A 14,291-nucleotide genomic window follows, 5' to 3' on the forward strand; every position below is an offset into this window, starting at 1 on the left:
AACCCCCCCCCCCCCCCCCCCGACCACCCCCCGCACCCCCCGCACCCCCCTCCCCCCCTCGCCACTCTGCCCTGCTGCTGCACGTCTGTGCTTTGCCCAGGTGCGGCTACACATTCGATGCAGCCACCGTCGCACATACCACTCTCTGGTACAGACAGACTGTGTGCGGATACCGGTAGACGGTTTGCGACACATGGTTCGGGTGGGGACTGTGATGGCTATGGCAGCCGTGGTGGCTGTGGTGGCCTTGGCGGCCGTGGTGGCCGAAGCGCGCGGAGCAGTGGTCGGCGGAGCGGACGACGGTGGAGAAGGCAAGACGGGCGAGGGTGGGGCCAGGAGAGCCCAGCATGTCATCGTGCTGATGATGGAGAACCACTCGTTTGACAACGTGTTTGGCTTCCTCCCCGGAGTCGGATCGCTCTCGACAGAGGTGTTCAACTACGTCGAGGCCGGCAACATGTCGTCGGAGCGTGTCAACGTCACCCGTGGCGCGCCGTACTGTGTCAAGCCTGATCCCATCCATATTGTGCCTGATGTCGGCGATCAAGTGACGGCGCCCAACTCGGCGTTTGGTCATGGCTATGCGCCTACCATGGGCGGCTTTGTGGAGAACTTTGTCCGCCGGACCAAGGCCACGCGTCCTGCCGAGGTCATGGCTGGCTACACGCCCGAGCAGCTTCCGGTCCTCTCGGCGCTTGCGCGCAACTTTCGCGTCTACACCCGGTGGCACTCGGCGGTTGCTGGCTCGACTGGCATCAATCGGCTGTTTGCTCATGCCGGCACGAGCGGATCGTACACCGGCGGTGAGTACGAGGCGCCGGGGCTCAAGCTCGAGGCGCCGACCCTGTTCGAGGCGCTCATGGCCGAGGGCGTGTCGACCCGGATTGAGTACGTCGACTTTTGCTCAGCCCATGCAATCAAGCCGCTCGCCGACAAGCACCGCCACATCTTTTCGCGATCGCACAAGCTGGAGGCGTTCTTCACCTCGCTCCGAGAAGGGACGCTCGCCAACTACACCTGGGTTGTCCCACAGCTTCTCCCTGCGCTTGACGCGTACCCGACCTCGATGCACCCATCCGGCGACATCCGTGCCGGCGAGGCTCTCATCAAGAACGTGGTTGAGTCGCTGATGGCGTCGCAGTACTGGAACGACACGATCCTCCTCATCACCTTTGATGAGCACGGTGGCTTCCATGACACCGCCCCGCCACCCGGCCCGGGCGTCGGCTCTGGCCCGGTCCCGGACCCCAACCCCGACATCGCGCCGCATCCGTACACGTACGACTTTACTCGCCTCGGTGTCCGGGTTCCGACCCTCCTTGTCTCTCCATGGGTCGACGCCGGCGTCGACGACACTCTCTACTGGGGCTCGTCGGTTCCGGCCACTGTGGCTGCCCACTTTGGGCTCACCTCGCCCCCGCTCACCTCGCGCATTGCTGCCGCACCGCGCTTCAACGTCGACCTCAGATCGTCGCCGCGCGCTCCTTCGTCGTATCCCGCCGTCCTCCCGGAGCCTGCGCCAGGCCCCTACTGCCGCATCCTCCGCAGCGATCCAGCCTACGGCGAGGAGTTCCTCAGCATGTATCAGACCCTCCTCGACGAAGCCGGCATCTGCCTCCCCGCGCACTCGCGCGATGTCACCACAGCCTACCAGGCACACCAGTGGCTCTTATCCGCCATCGCCGCCTTGTTCGGCCAGTGATGGGATGAAGCCCCTGCACGCCCCCTCTCCCCTCCCTGCCCGCGCCCCTGGTGAATTTTCAACACTCTTTTCTGTTGCACCGATCACCCGATCACCCGACCCTTCTCACCCTGCCTACTCTGCCCGAAGCAGTGGCCATCAAACAGTCGCCGGCCGAAACGGTCGCCGGCCGAAACGGTCGCCGGCCGAAACGGTCGCCGGCCGAAACGGTCGCCGGCCGAAACGGTCGCCGGCCGACAGACCGTTTGCCACTCGACCGACTCGGGGCCAGCGGCACCAGGTAACGCACGCCAACGACGACGACGACGACGACCACCACCACCCCGCCGGATACTCTGGTGTGAGGATGAGCTCCGGGTGGGCAGACGACTTTGAGCTGTCGCAGGATGATCCTGTGGACGTCCAGGTGGCGAGCCTGGTGGCAGCCTGGGACACTGGCGGTGGGCAAGGCGGAGCTGGTCGAGGCGCTGATGGTGGTGGGCATGGGAATGGGGACGGGAATGGGGATGGGGATGATCATCGGCCGGGCAACATCCACGCCGACCGCCACACCGATGGTGGCAATGGTGGTGGGCATGGGAATGGGCATGGGCATGGGCATGGGCATGGGCATGGCAATGATGATGGGGATGATGATGGCGATGGTGATAGTGATGGCGAGTACGAGTACGAGTACGAGTACGAGCATGTGAACGTGCCCGTCGACTATCCCTCGGACGCTGGCTTTCCGCCCGCTGTTGGCGCCAAGGGCTATCCGGTCTCCGACTCGGAGATGGACTCGTTGGATCACGAGCTGATGACGGCCAACGTCGAGTCCGACGGCACCGTCACTGCTAGGTGCAACGATGATGACCCTTTTCCCAACGAAGATACCATGCTCGACGACATCCGTGACATCATCGATGACGTCGAGCCGTCTACCACCGACTTTGATCCCGACGGCGACGCCAGCTCGGTGGCCTCGTCGGAAACCGTTGCCTGCGCTAGTGATGACTTTCAAGACCAACACGATGCCATGGCACTTCTCCGCGCCGACTCGGCCGTCGCTACCGACCGGCCGTCACTCTCGCCGCCTGCCCAGAATTTGGGTGGCGACGACTCGCTGCAGCTCTCGCCGATCTCCGACTCGATTCCGCCGCGGTACCAGACCGTCACCTGCGACATCACTGAAGTCACAGCCGAGGTGTTCGGCGACCACACGGCGTCGACGTCGTCGGACGACCCGTTCGAGTCCGACGACGATCCTGCTGCGCTCGAGGCCGCTGTTGCCCGTCGTGCTCAAGAGATCAAGAACGCACTCGGCGGGCACTCGCTCTTCTCCACTCGGTCGTCACCGCCAGTCCCCGGCCCGTCGTCGTACGTCCTGGCCTCGACCCTCTTTCCGCCGCGCGCCTCGTCGCTCGGTCCGGGCATCCTCTCGCCAGCCCCGCCCGATCTATACAATTCGTCGCTGTTGTCACGCACCTCCCATCACGCGCCATCAACAACACCGCCGCCGGCGGCAACACCTCCGCGGTCCGCCATCTTTTTCCCCCGCGCCGCCGCATATCCGAGTCGCCGCCGTCAGACGCCTCCCGATTCTCGTTCCTCACCTCTGTCCCGCCGCCGTCGCGACTCTCGCCGCCACGCAATGTGTCGGCGCCACCGCCACGCGCGTCGCTGTTTTCGGATCTGGACGCCACACGGCTTCCACCTCGTCCGCGCTCGCCGCGGCTCGAACGGAGCTCACTGCCGCCGGTCCCGCGCTCGTCAATCTTTATCAATCACGACGTCCGCTCCTCGCCACCATCGACATCGTCTTCTCAGCGAACGCAGCTGTTTGCCTCGCGCGAGTCGGTGCCACGATCTGTGGCTCCGTCGGCCGTGCTCGACACCGTCCCAGTCCGCGGTCCGTCGTCGCGGGTGGCAGTTCTCGCCGAGCCAGAGCTCTCCGACAAGGAAGCGCGACTGCTGGCTCAGCTCGAGGCGGCCCGGGCCGAGCTGGAGGCTGAGCGAGCACGATTCCGAGACATGATGATTCGCATGCCGCGCGAGGCGCTCGCGGCCCGGCTCTCGCCGCCCACCCTCGGAGTCGGCGACGCCGGCCTCGGCCTCGCCTCGCACCACGAAGTCGACCGCAAGCTCTCAGACGCCTGGTCGTCGTTCACGGGGCGATGACCGCGCAGCTTTGTCCTCACGCCTGCCATGCCGCAGCAGCAAGAGCCTCGCTAGGGTTTGACAGAGCCGTCAGGTTCTGGATTTGAGCCTGCGCCAGTGCGAGCAAAGCCGTCACGTCGGTCTCAAACGCCGCGCCGGAGACCTCGCCGGCACCCAGCACGCGCGACAGTGCCACCCGGTACGTGCACACCAGCATGTCGATAAAGGCAACCATCACCATCCGCACATCGGCAAGGTCGTCCTGCATCAGCGCCTGCACAGCCTGCCGCTGCTGGGAGAGGAAGAGCCGCAGGTGAGCGTCACGGCCACTGGCCGGCAGGCAGTCGAGAAGGTTAGAGACAAGCCGGACGGCAGCGGCGCCGTCGCGTCCAAGAATGGCGTCAACCTTGTCGACTTCTTGCGGTACCACGTCGAGCCGCGCGAGCGTGTCGACCGCCACCACAACCGGCGGGTAGATCGAGGCTACAGGCTCGAGCGCTTCCAGCACCGCAGTCTGGGTCAGGCCCGACAGCGTGGGCGACACCAGCGCCGCCCGCAGGTACAGGTCATCGACCACCGCAGGATCCATCGACGGCTCAAACTGGCGGACAAGGCGGTCAAACTGGACAAAGTTGATCAGCCCGTCCTCATCCGAGTCGAGCGTGTTGAACAGCTCGATGAGCGCCGCCCGCCGCTGCATCAGCACCCGCGAGTAGCCCTCAGCAACCTCGGCGAGAACCAGCGAGAGGGCGACCTGGGCGTGCATCGTCGGGTCGCCGCGAAGCACCGCGGTGGCCCCGCCCCAGTCCTCAACCTCGACCGGAAACGCCCGCTGCGAGATGCGGTCGACCATGGCCTGGACCACTCTGATGCCGCAGTGCCGGAACGCTGCCCGCACCACCTGTTGCACCAGTGCAAGGTGGACCCGCGCGTCTCCCGGCAGCACCGACGCGCACGCCGAGTCCTTCGCCACCGCTTCGTCGTCGCCTCCAGCGGCCTCCTCTTCGGCTTGACGCCGAGACACACTCCCACCAAACACCACCCCAAACGGCGAGTGGCCGATGCCTGCGAGCACCGCCATAGCTGCCCGGAACACCGCGTCCGAGTACCCACCAGAGAGGAACCGCATGAAGAGTCGGATGATGCCGTCGCGTCGCTCGCCATAGGCATCAACCGCCGCCAGCAGTGCAAGCCCAGAATCGATCGCGACCTGGCCCGACTGCTCACTTCCGATCAGGTGAACCAGGAGCTCCTCCGAGAATGGGCCGAGGCCGGCCATTGGGTCGATTTCCTCGCTGCGGACTGCCGACGGCGTCGACGCACGCAGTGCACGGTCTGCTGCGCCGTAGTAAAACTGGTAGATAAACTCGTGGAGCCACTCGACCGTCGGGACTTGGACTTCTTCCACCTCGCTCGTTCGCCACACCCCGAGGCCAAGCATCTTCTGCATGGTCTTATGTCGCGACTCGCTAGTCTCTCTCGCCAGGGACCGTGCCGAGCTGCACGACGAACTGGTGCTGGAGCTTGATCCCGAGCTGGAGCTTGAAGTTCCAGACGACCGCGGCGACGACTGCGAGCCGACCGCGGCGACGACTGCGAGCCGGGCTCGTTGGTCACACTCGAGTCGCCAACCCGGACCAGCGCCAGCGAGCCCTGGTGTTGCTGGAGCTCGACCGTGAGCGTGAAGCCGAGACCGAGGCCGAGACCGAGGCCGAGACCGAGGCCGAAATCGAGGCTGACTCGTACGAATAGCACGAGGAGGCTGAGCCCGAGCGTTTTTGCCGCTTCTTGCGGACTCTGATCCGCTTGCGCCGTCTTGGCCTTGGCCCTGATCCTGGTCTTGGTCTTGGTCTTGGTCTTGGTCTTGGTCCTGGTCTTGGGAACCGGCTCGGCGACTAAACCTGCCGACGACAACCGCTTGTGCAGCCGCTTCCGCAGCCGGCGCTTCAGTCGCTTCTTCAGCCGGCGCTTTGCACGTCGCTCCAGAATCTCGAGCACGCGCGCCTCATACGCGCCAAGCGCATCAGGCGAGAGATCAAAGTTTGAGGTCGAGCCGCCGTGTGTCCGTGTGTAGAGCAAGTTGCCAAAGGTCCTGTTCTGAGTCTCAAACGCGTTGCGCGGTGGGTGGATGAGCGTGTCGACCTTGCAGCTCTTTTCCTCAAATAGCTTGAACGGCAGCGAGGTGTCGACAAGTGTGGGGAGTGCGTCAATCTCGCCGTCAACGCCGGTCTGGACCGCCACCGTCTTGAGAAGTGCGCGCTTGCGGGTGTGTGCGGCGCCAACGCCGGGGCCGGGGCCAGCGCCAAGTACCTTGTCCACAGCGGCCTGAAACGCCGACGCCCGGCGGCCCTTGAGCCGCGCAGCCTCCTGCAGAGCAGCATCAGTGTCAGCGTCAGCCTTGACCTCGCCGCCTGACGCTGCACGCGCCATCATCGACACGTGCAGAGCACGCTGCGTCGCCGCCAGCTGGCTTTTGAGCTTGTTGGCCTTGTTCGTCAGTTTCTTTTGGACCTTGAGCGAGCGCAGCTGCTCGGCCTGGAGCAGCTGGCGCTCAAACTCGAGCTGGTGCTCGAGCGAGACAATGTTGGCTTCGAGCTCGCGCTTGGCTGTGGTCCACTTGCTAGCCTCGGCTTTGAGCTTGGCATGAGACTCGGAGGCCGTGAGCATGGTCGACTTGAGCTCGTCCACCTTGGACTGCCACTCCTCCAACTGCGAGGCCAGCTCAACCTTGTACGCCTTTTCCAGCCGCATCTGCTCCTGGCGCTCTGAGACGTCAGTCTTGGTCTGGGCATTGAGCTCACGCGCTTCAGCAACCTCGCCGCGCATCGACGCCGCCTGTGCCTCCAACTGGCTCACTCGTGACTCGTAGACATGGACAGCCTCGTCCAAATTGGCCTGCAGCGCCTCGATCATCGAGTTGAGCAGCATGCCGCGTGACCAGTCTGACGCGGCGACCTGGCGGACCATCTCATGGAGCGCAACGCCATAAGCATCGCGCACCGCGGTCAGCCTCCCGAGCTCGTCCTCGGCATCGCCGACGTCGTCAAGCTTGGAGCCACGCTTTCCACTCCATTCAGCCGTGGCGTTCGTCACCATCTTCTCGAGCGCGTCCGAGAGAAAGCCGACCTGCGCCGGCGCCGACGGGTGCTTAGCCGGAAAGGCGACGACATGGTACTGCGAGTCGGCAAAGTGGACCTCGTACCGCTCGTCGTACTCGACCGGCCGGATGAAAAGATGCTTGACCACGTGATACCTCTCGGGAATGCGCGACGGGAGCGAGAGCATGAGCTTGGCCTGTGCGCCTGGGTCGGCGGCGCCCATAGACGAGGCGCCGAAGTTGAGCTCTTCAGCGGCATCAGTTTCGGCTAGCCAATCCGAACTTGCTGCCATATCAAAGTCGATGTTCGAGTCGAGCTCACTAAACGCGCGAGGAGTATCATACATGCCCGACTTGCGGCGCATTGCCTGGAATCGCTCGGCTACCGACTCGATTGAGAACTCGGAGCCGCGGCGGATGCTCGAGGTCACCGCCACCGACGACCGCCGCGGACTACTGGACTCGAGTGTGGCTTTGCGAGACTTGAACGAGCCGAGACTTGCGCGGACTTTGCCCCATGACGACAGCGAGCTGCGCGACACGGCCTGCGACTCCGTCTCACCGCCACTCGCGTCATCAGGCATCGCCACCGAGGACATCGACGACGACAGCGGATCGGCCTTCTTCTCGCCCCACGGCAACAAGCTCTTGTCGGTGCTCTTGCCGCGGGCAGAGAGGGTGACCACTGACCGCCGCCGTGGCGACGCCAATCGGTACTTGGCCAGCGTCTCATCGTCGAGACTGGTGTCTGCTCCCGCGTTCTTGCCGCCCTTCGACGACGGCGGCGAGCCCGGAGGCGAGCCGCCCGACACCGACCGCTCCGTCAGCGGAGTCAGGCCCGTGCGGACCGCGTCGCGGCTTCTTGCCTGCGACCGGCTATGAGACGACGGCGAGGATGGCGGCGAGCCCAGCGACGGTGGGCCAGGCGAGGGCGGTGTCCGTGGCGACACTGGCGGCGATGGCGACGACGGCGACAACTCGCGCGCGGCCGCCCGTCGCACCGCCCGCTGCAGCAGCCCAGTCCGCAACGAAGGCACTTTTGGCGACGAGTTGCTTCGCGACCGTCCCGCCCCCACACTCCGTGCCCGCTCATGTACACCTATGTTTGCGTGGTTGGCCGGAGGTGTGTGTGTGGTGACTGGGCGTGGTGGAGGAAAGGGGCAAGCGGTGGCGCCACTCTGGCGCTGTTGCTGTTTGTTGATCAGGCGCACCCGACCCGATCAACCATTTTTTCCCACTTTGGCGACAGCCGACTCCGACGGCTTTTTCCTGAACGCTTTTGATCGATCACGCCAAACAGACGCTCACTTCAGCACACCACCCACAGAGAGAGCAAGAGAGAGACCGCCATCATCGATGTCGTCCTCAGGCTATCAGCTCGTAGCACAAGACGAGAGTGCGGGCAACGGGGTGCATGGGTACGAGCCGCCCCCGCCTACCTCCAACGGGGAGCGGGACCAGGCTCGGCACGGCAGGCGGGGAGCGGTGGGGAGGGTACGGTCGAGTGCCCGTTCTGCACATGCGTTCTCCAGCGACCGGCTGGCGCTCTGGTTGTCCGCTGCGGTGTGTGTACCAATGTCATTAGCCTCCAGTCAGGGCATCCTTCCCCGGTCCCTGGGGCGGTGGTAGCTGGGGCGCCTGGTCAGCCTGCTGGCGCTGTATCGTCGCCCTCGGCCTTGGCCTCGCCACCGCCGCTCCAGCCGCAGCCGAGAACACGGCCACTCCCTGCTCGTCTCAAGACCATCATCGTTTGTCCTCGCTGTGAGCTCCATCTCGCCCGTCCTCCGCCCTCCTCACCGGCATATGTCAATTGTGTCCGCTGCGGCATCGCCGTCGACTGCCGCAAGCCGTTGCGCTCCGGCCTGCCGCGGGATGCCTGGGCGCCTGATGGCACTCAGATTCCCGCCGGTCTGCCTGTCACCCTCGCGCCGGGATCGGCTGCCCCTGTTGCGGTCTCGTATGCCGGCATTTCGGGCATCGTTCCGGCAGGCGTTCCGCCGCAGATGGGTGTTTCGGATCCTGCGGGCGTTTCGGGTCCGGTTCCGAGCCAAGCTGGTGGGGCCCCGCCTCTTCCGCCGCACTGGGAACGCAAGTGGGACGCAGAGCGCGGCCGGTACTACTACGTCAACCATCGTGATCGGACGACGTCGTGGACGCCACCGGATCCAGAGCTCGAGGCGGTCATCGCAGCGTCGCTGGCAGAGACTACCGGGGCTAGCGGCTCGACCGGTTGTGACTCGGGCGGCAGTGCTGACGACGATGATGAGGAGCTGCAACGGGTGCTGGAGCTGTCACGGCTGGAGGCCGAGGCGGCGGCGGCAGCAGCGGGTGCGGCGGATGGCGGCGATAGCTCCGGTGACGAGGTATGAGTCGGGGCCGACTCGGCGGGTCATGTCGGGTGTGTGCCGAGTTTACGGGTGACCGGTTACACGAGTACCAGGTCGGGCAAGCGGCACATTTTGGCGGCGACAGTGCCGGCCTCTTTGGTGACGACGATGATAAAGTTGCTCATGGGATGGACGTACCAAACGGGAGCATCCGAGACGTGCAGCGAGAGCTTGGGCTTTTGGCCGGAGAGCGAGAGGTTGGAGACGTCCCAGAACATGACGTTGCCGTCCCAGCCGCCTGTGAGGAGGAACGGGGTGGAACCGCGAATGAGCCAGCAGACTTCAGAAACGACCGAGGTGTGCGCGTCAAAGACAGCGACCAGGCCCGGATCACCCGGCGTCGTCAGCGGCGAGTAGATGCGGGCTTCGTCCATGTGGGTGGCAAGGGCGAGGAGTGGGGCGGGACCGGCGACCGACGGCGGCGACCAGGCCATCGACGCAACGGCGCCGTAGTCCATGGCAAACTCGATCAGGAGGGAGAGGCTGAGCGCGTTGACGACTGGGACGGCAGTCGGTGTCGGCTCGACGAGCTGAGCACATGTTACGATCGGCGGCGAGTCGAGCAGAGTGAGGTTAAGAGAGTGGAGGGCGACAACGCCGCCTTCTGCGGCGACAGCGAGCGTCGGCTGGTCGCCGAGCTGGACGGCGACGGCGGTGATGGCAGCGCCGAGCACGGCCTGGGCCGAGGTCGACGGGCCGGTCAGCCGGGCGATCGGATCGCGGCGGTACCAGCGGAACTCGCTGACAGTCGGCGTGATCTCGATTTGCGAAGAGGTGGAGACCCAATCGCCCTGGAGTGAACCAGCCATGGCGGCGTGGGCGGCGGCGTCGAGGAGGGTGAGCGACCAAACAAGGACGGCGCCCGAGGCGTGGCCGGAAAAGCCGAGCGAGCCGTCGTCCGAGACGGCAAGCGCAGTGACTGCCGAGTTCTCGACCTCACCGTCTTTGTTGAGAAGAAGGCGGTCGTAGAGCAGGTCCCAGCCCGAGGTAAGTAGCGAGAGCTCGCCGTTGTTGGTGCCGAGGAGGACAAGGCCCTGGGCCGATGCCTGCTTGGCGATTTTGCGGAGTGAGAGGACCCACTTCGAGGTAAGCATCTTGGGGTTGGCAAAGTCACCGAGCGCCATCATCATCGACATGGTCTCGTCGAGCGGGTCGAGGCCTAGAACCTGGGTCGGGCGCGGGAGAAGAGCGGCGCCGCGGGCGCGCCACAGATGGAAGCAGTCGCCAAACTGAACACCAACGACAGAGATGGGCATTTCGTCGTCGGCAGCACAGAGAGCGTCAAACCACTCGGAGCGGGCCACAATGGTGACCAGTGGCGGCGGGAGCTCGGCCGGACCCGTAACCTGGACCATCGACGGCGGGAGAACAGTCATGTGCCGCGACTGGCGGCGCAACATGTCGAGCTCGACCTCGAACGATGGCTTGGTGTGTGAGGAGTACGAGTGGTGGCAGGTGGCACACAACAGGTTCCCCAAGATCCCGAGCCCAATCGGGTTCCCGCCTGCGCTGCTCTCGACAAGTGTCGGGATGCTGGCGTACTCACCGAGCCGGACGTCCCATCGGTGGGGTGGATCGAATCGACCACAGAGGCAGTACTCGGCAGTGTGCGGCTTTCGAGAGGTGGCAAGGACGGCGACCATTTGCTTTCGTCGGGCGTGCTCGGAGAGCTGGCCGTCGAGGTCTGCGCGAGCAATGGCCTGGAGCGCGTCGTCGTCCTCGTCGTCCGATGACTCGACCTCGATCTTGGGCGGGGCTTCGGCCTCGCGTTGTTGGGCAATCATCTGTGACATAAAGTCTGTAGGCTCGGCGGCAGCAGCAGCGGCAGCGATGTCTTTCTCGACGTGCACGCACCGGGCGTGAGTGGCCTTGGCCATCAGGGCGCGGGCTTCCTCATGAGTAGGATCATACGGCAGATGGGCTTCAAGCGGGTGCCGGCAGTTGTCGCGCGAGCAGATGGGTGCCAAGGCGAGGTAGGACGATGGCGAGACGACGCGTGTCGGAGGGAGAAGTACGCCGGCGGTGCAGTTGCAGAAGAGGTACGAACAGCGGTTGCCCTCGGCAGCCTGGGCAGTCGCGGTCACAGCGGCATCGCACGGAAGCTCAACGCGGTGAAGCGCCTTGGGATGGCTACATCCAGCGCAGGCCGCATCGTTGTTGCTCGAGCCACCCGAAGCATACACACTGCACGAGCAGCCGTAGACCCGGCACGGCTCCGGGTAGCGCTCGTTGGCGGCGCTGGCGACCAGCTCGGCGCACTCTGCTGGGGAAAGCACGTCGGGTGTAACATGCAGCGCCTCGTGATGGCCGCACTGGTGGCACAACACGTTTGTGGCGAGGCCAAACGAGGTGAGCTTGACCAGGCCAGCGCACTCACAGCCGAAGCGGACACAGGTGGCCGGAATGGTGGTTGATGTCGGCGGGGAAGGAGCGGCGGCCGGAGCCATGGCGAACCGCTGACCGGCAGGCGCCTTTGCGCCAGCAGGCAAGCCACCGTAGCCACCGTACGATCCACCGGCGCCACCCGAGTACGAGGAAACCGGCGCTGGCTGGCCGGCGGCGCGCTGCGGTTGCGCCGGGGCGGGCGAGGGCTTGATGGGCACCTCTGCAAAGACCGGCTTGCCGACAGACGACGCCAGTGCCGGAGTGCCGGGACGAATACTGGCATCGGGCGGAGGCTGCGCGGCGGCGTAGCGCGGGCGCTTGGCCGCCACCGGGAAGCGGGCCGGAGCCGCTCCAGGAGCGGGCGGGCCGACAACCGGTGCTGGGCCCGAGAGCGAGGCCGAGGCTGGGTGCGGCTGTGTAGAGTCGTCGTCTCGCTTCCGCTTGCGGCGCGAGTCGAGATGGACCGACGGCGAGGCCGAGCGCGAGCGTGTGGGAGAGGCTGTGGCCGAGGTCGGCACTCCGTCGCCGATGTCCATGGGCAGGGTAGCGGTAGCCTCGTCGTCGGACTCGGGCGACTCGAGCTGCGCCTCAGACGACGACGGGGACGACGACGACGCCCGCGGGGCGTACCCGTTGCCCAAAACAGAGCCCCCATTACCAGGCGGTACAGTCGGTGGGAGCGAGTCGGCCATGCCCCTCTCCAGCTGCGCGTCCCAGTGCGGTGGTGACGGACTGGCGTCTGCTTCCGATCGCCGGCCGATCGTGATCAGCCGGCCGTCCCTTGAGGGGAGGGGGGGGAGGGGCAAGGGCAGTAGCGAGCGATAGCAGGCAGTGAGAGGAGCGCGAGTGGTATGATAGCAAACTAGAGCGTATGGAGCATATGGCTATTGCCTGTGTACGGCTGTGTGCGTGTGTGGTACGACGATGGCGGGAAGCGGTAGAAGGTGGATGGACGGCGGTGGGTGTGGCTGCGGATGGGGTTGGAAAAAGGTCGCACTTTGGCTGCCGGCGGCGGCAGCGGGCGTTTGGCGCGCACCGACAGCAGACGGAGAGAGGGGACCACCTGACTGACTGCACGAGACGAGGTGGAAAGGGAGCAGGGTATGGAAGAGGTACTTGCGGCAGTGTGTGGCCGGCGGAGAGTGAGTGTGTCTGTGGTCAATGCCGAGGCAGCAGCGTGTGGTACCGAGGGCGTCCGAGCCTTTGCACGGTCACCTGCGGTAGCTGATGAGGCTCGTCGGCTGGCTCACCTTCCGTCGGCATCGTTTGACATCAACCACGAGCACTCGGCGCTGTGGGATGTCCTCCACCCGGAGAGCAGCATTCGGAAGGCAGTCCTTGTCCAGGGCCCGACACTCGACCTCTTTGCTGCTGTCCAGCAGCCGGGCGTGCTCGAGGCCTACAATGACAGCCGTGCTGGCAACGGCCATGGGGCTGGTCGAGCGGCATCGTGGGAGGTGGGCATGACCGGCATTCTGCTGGATGCCGCCCTGCAGCTGCGGACCGATCTGGTGGCACTAGAGGCGTCGTCATCGGTGGCGGTGGCCATGCCCTCGGTGCCTTCGATGGATACGCCGACGGCGGGCGGAGAAGGAGTGTGTGTGGCTGGCGATGGCGACGAGTTGGCAGACGGCTCGTCGATCTTTGCCTTTACTCCCTCGCCCGAGGCGAGGCCCGTGGGGATGCGGACGCCGTTGCGAGCGGCGAGGCAGACGCCGGGGCAGTTTCACACGCCGGGCCGGAAGCCGACGCCTGGGCGGTCGCCCGGAGAGTCGCCGGCGCGGTCGCGCATTAATGTCAAGCCGCAAGTGCGCGGGGCGATCCGGCTGGCCAGCGCGTGGCGGGTTCCGCCGCCGTCGCCAGACGCGATTCGAATTCTCAACACGCCCGAGAAAGCGCGGCCGCTGGCGGGCCCGCTGGCGCGGGTGCTGGACGACGCAGCGGCGCTATCGCCTATTGGGGCGGCGTCGCCGTTGGGCGGCGGCGGCGAGCACTATGTTTCGATGGAGAGCTCCCCGATGCTGGACTCGCGCGAGTATGCCGAGGCACCACTTCCGCGTGGGACGCCTGTGAGCACGCCGCTGTCTGCCACGACCTCGCTCGCGCTGCACTACCTGACCAAGGCGTGGAAGTTCATGGCCAAGCTGCCGGCCGGCTCGCGGCCACTGGGCAAGGCGCTCACGCCGCTGGCGCCTTTTGTGGGGAGCGACGGCACGGTCTTCCGAGGGCTGCTTCTCACGTGGACGCCGCGGGTGTTCGAGGCGATGGCGGCGGCGCAAGAGTGCAAGGACGCGGCGCTGGTTGACCTTGTCCGGTCGCAGCTCGAGGGCCAGGCAACAGTAGTGGCGACAGTGGGTGAGGCGGGCAAGCTGTTTGTGGCGTCGGCACCGATCCACGACGTGGCCAACCCGCTGGAGGACAGCCCGGCGCGTGGGCGGCTGCCGGGCTACGGCCTGCGTGTCCGGCTCCGGCCGGGTCTCGGCCTCGGGACTGGGAACGAGGTGCTCATTCCAGTCCACGTAGCACGGCGCGAGCTGCTGCGGCGCGACGTGAACCCCGCATTTGCGAGCTTTTGGGAGTGGCA

At 65.8% G+C, this 14,291-nt stretch overlaps 6 protein-coding genes across 6 annotated transcripts; 4 read left to right on the forward strand and 2 right to left on the reverse strand.

The window, feature by feature from the left end:
- Nucleotides 1-193: 193 nt before the first annotated feature.
- AMSG_10566 (hydrolase) lies at nucleotides 194-1,702 on the forward strand (the record flags this gene model as incomplete). Its single annotated transcript, XM_013898043.1, has 2 exons — nucleotides 194-302; nucleotides 342-1,702. The coding sequence occupies 2 exons, from the start codon at nucleotides 194-196 to the stop codon at nucleotides 1,700-1,702; spliced, it is 1,470 nt and encodes a 489-aa protein (XP_013753497.1).
- A 386-nt stretch (nucleotides 1,703-2,088) lies between these two features.
- On the forward strand, nucleotides 2,089-3,859 carry AMSG_10567 (uncharacterized protein; the record flags this gene model as incomplete). Its single annotated transcript, XM_013898044.1, has 3 exons — nucleotides 2,089-2,108; nucleotides 2,354-3,105; nucleotides 3,270-3,859. The coding sequence occupies 3 exons, from the start codon at nucleotides 2,089-2,091 to the stop codon at nucleotides 3,857-3,859; spliced, it is 1,362 nt and encodes a 453-aa protein (XP_013753498.1).
- On the reverse strand, nucleotides 3,793-8,028 carry AMSG_10568 (uncharacterized protein; the record flags this gene model as incomplete). The annotated part of the gene is made up of 3 exons (XM_013898045.1): nucleotides 3,793-5,307; nucleotides 5,421-7,988; nucleotides 8,012-8,028. The coding sequence occupies 3 exons, from the start codon at nucleotides 8,026-8,028 to the stop codon at nucleotides 3,876-3,878; spliced, it is 4,017 nt and encodes a 1,338-aa protein (XP_013753499.1). The 3' UTR covers nucleotides 3,793-3,875.
- A 710-nt stretch (nucleotides 8,029-8,738) lies between these two features.
- Nucleotides 8,739-9,304, forward strand: AMSG_10569 (uncharacterized protein; the record flags this gene model as incomplete). Its single annotated transcript, XM_013898046.1, has 2 exons — nucleotides 8,739-8,747; nucleotides 8,783-9,304. The coding sequence occupies 2 exons, from the start codon at nucleotides 8,739-8,741 to the stop codon at nucleotides 9,302-9,304; spliced, it is 531 nt and encodes a 176-aa protein (XP_013753500.1).
- Nucleotides 9,305-9,360: 56 nt separating this feature from the next.
- On the reverse strand, nucleotides 9,361-12,399 carry AMSG_10570 (uncharacterized protein; the record flags this gene model as incomplete). The annotated part of the gene is made up of 1 exon (XM_013898047.1): nucleotides 9,361-12,399. One exon carries the CDS (start codon nucleotides 12,397-12,399, stop codon nucleotides 9,361-9,363), a length of 3,039 nt encoding a protein of 1,012 aa, XP_013753501.1.
- Nucleotides 12,400-12,810: 411 nt separating this feature from the next.
- On the forward strand, nucleotides 12,811-14,260 carry AMSG_10571 (uncharacterized protein; the record flags this gene model as incomplete). The annotated part of the gene is made up of 2 exons (XM_013898048.1): nucleotides 12,811-14,208; nucleotides 14,231-14,260. The coding sequence occupies 2 exons, from the start codon at nucleotides 12,811-12,813 to the stop codon at nucleotides 14,258-14,260; spliced, it is 1,428 nt and encodes a 475-aa protein (XP_013753502.1).
- Between the last annotated feature and the right edge of the window lie 31 nt (nucleotides 14,261-14,291).

Source organism: Thecamonas trahens (assembly GCF_000142905.1).
Source record: "Thecamonas trahens ATCC 50062 unplaced genomic scaffold supercont1.60, whole genome shotgun sequence".
In the NCBI taxonomy this organism is placed as follows: Eukaryota; order Apusomonadida; family Apusomonadidae; genus Thecamonas; species Thecamonas trahens.